General features: G+C 56.4%; 1 protein-coding gene across 1 annotated transcript; it reads right to left on the reverse strand.

Moving 5' to 3' along the window:
- Positions 1–110: 110 nt before the first annotated feature.
- Positions 111–1,142, reverse strand: SDRG_16414 (hypothetical protein). Its single transcript, XM_008622623.1, has one exon. The coding sequence runs from the start codon at positions 1,119–1,121 to the stop codon at positions 153–155; it is 969 nt and encodes a 322-aa protein (XP_008620845.1). The 5' UTR covers positions 1,122–1,142; the 3' UTR covers positions 111–152.

Genomic DNA, 1,142 nt, shown 5'->3' on the forward strand with positions numbered 1-1,142 from the left:
AATGTGTCAAGATAAAACCAATTTCGTCGAACTCCGACTAGTATGTGCTAGCAAGAGATTGCTTTGTCCAATGTACAGCAACGAGGGGTTTCTTGTGATGGCACCCAACAGACGAAGATATATAACCAAGGTCATGCATACCCTTGATTTTGTTAGGAGAAGCCCAAAGCGCACACTTCGTCACCGTCGACGTGGACGTTGTGCATCGGCACGTAGTACGACCGGCGCGTGATCTTGTCCTTGTCGATATGTACAACGAGAATGGTCCGAAACCGGTGGGCCAAGGCCGACCGAATGCGGCGCGGTAAGAACCAGTGGAAAAGCTCATACTGTGCGTTGGCGAGGCGCGTGAGGTACGTATTCGTAATCCGCAGCATGTTTTTCATCACTAGAATGCCCGAGTCGACGACAACGTCTCCATCAAAGTTGCGAACGACGCAGCCACGGCCCGACGTGGCGATCTCGCGCAGGTCTTGAATGCCGAGGTACTGCAGCATCGAGTGCGTCGGGGGCACCCGCAGCGAGTCGCGGAAGCAGCAAGCGTGGATCCGTATCGTGCCGACAGCCACTACGACAACGGCGCCCCCGACGACGGCCGAGAGGTAGTACGTGTGCGGAATCGCTGTCAAATGGATGCAGTTGGTCGACGACGCAAAGCCGCATGGTCCGGGCACACTCAAGTTCATGTAGGGGAACACGATGGTTTCAAGGCCAAAGACGAGACCCCAGTTGAGCAATGTGAAGAGCGTGAGCAGCCACGTCTGGGTCACGACACGAGGCGTAAAGCAAAGCTGTATGAGCGGCCCGGTCATGATGCCCACGATCGACGCGACGAGCGCCGGCCCACAAACCGCCAAAATGATTGTCTTTGTCGACGCGATCGGATTTTGCACAAAGTACGTGGTGAGCGTCTGCAAATTCGCATTGCCCCAGATCGTGACCAGGAGCACGGTGATGCCCAGCACGTTCTTGGAGAGGCAGACCGCGACGAGGCAGATGCGGCTCTGCTTTGCAAAGAGCCATTGCAGCATCGTGTAGTACGCCGTCACCATCCAGAGTAAGATCGTGTTCATGCGCAAGATCGAGCTGCACGCCCAGCGCACGTTGACGCGGCCTTGCATTTGCAAGAGCCACCCGAGGCC

This window comes from Saprolegnia diclina (genome assembly GCF_000281045.1).
Source record: "Saprolegnia diclina VS20 unplaced genomic scaffold supercont1.126, whole genome shotgun sequence".
Classification (NCBI taxonomy): domain Eukaryota; phylum Oomycota; class Saprolegniomycetes; order Saprolegniales; family Saprolegniaceae; genus Saprolegnia; species Saprolegnia diclina.

What these genes read in the sequence shown, in the direction of transcription:
- SDRG_16414 (XM_008622623.1), bottom strand. Translation starts at nt 1,121, where the DNA reads ATGCAAGGCCGCGTCAACGTGCGCTGGGCGTGCAGCTCGATCTTGCGC.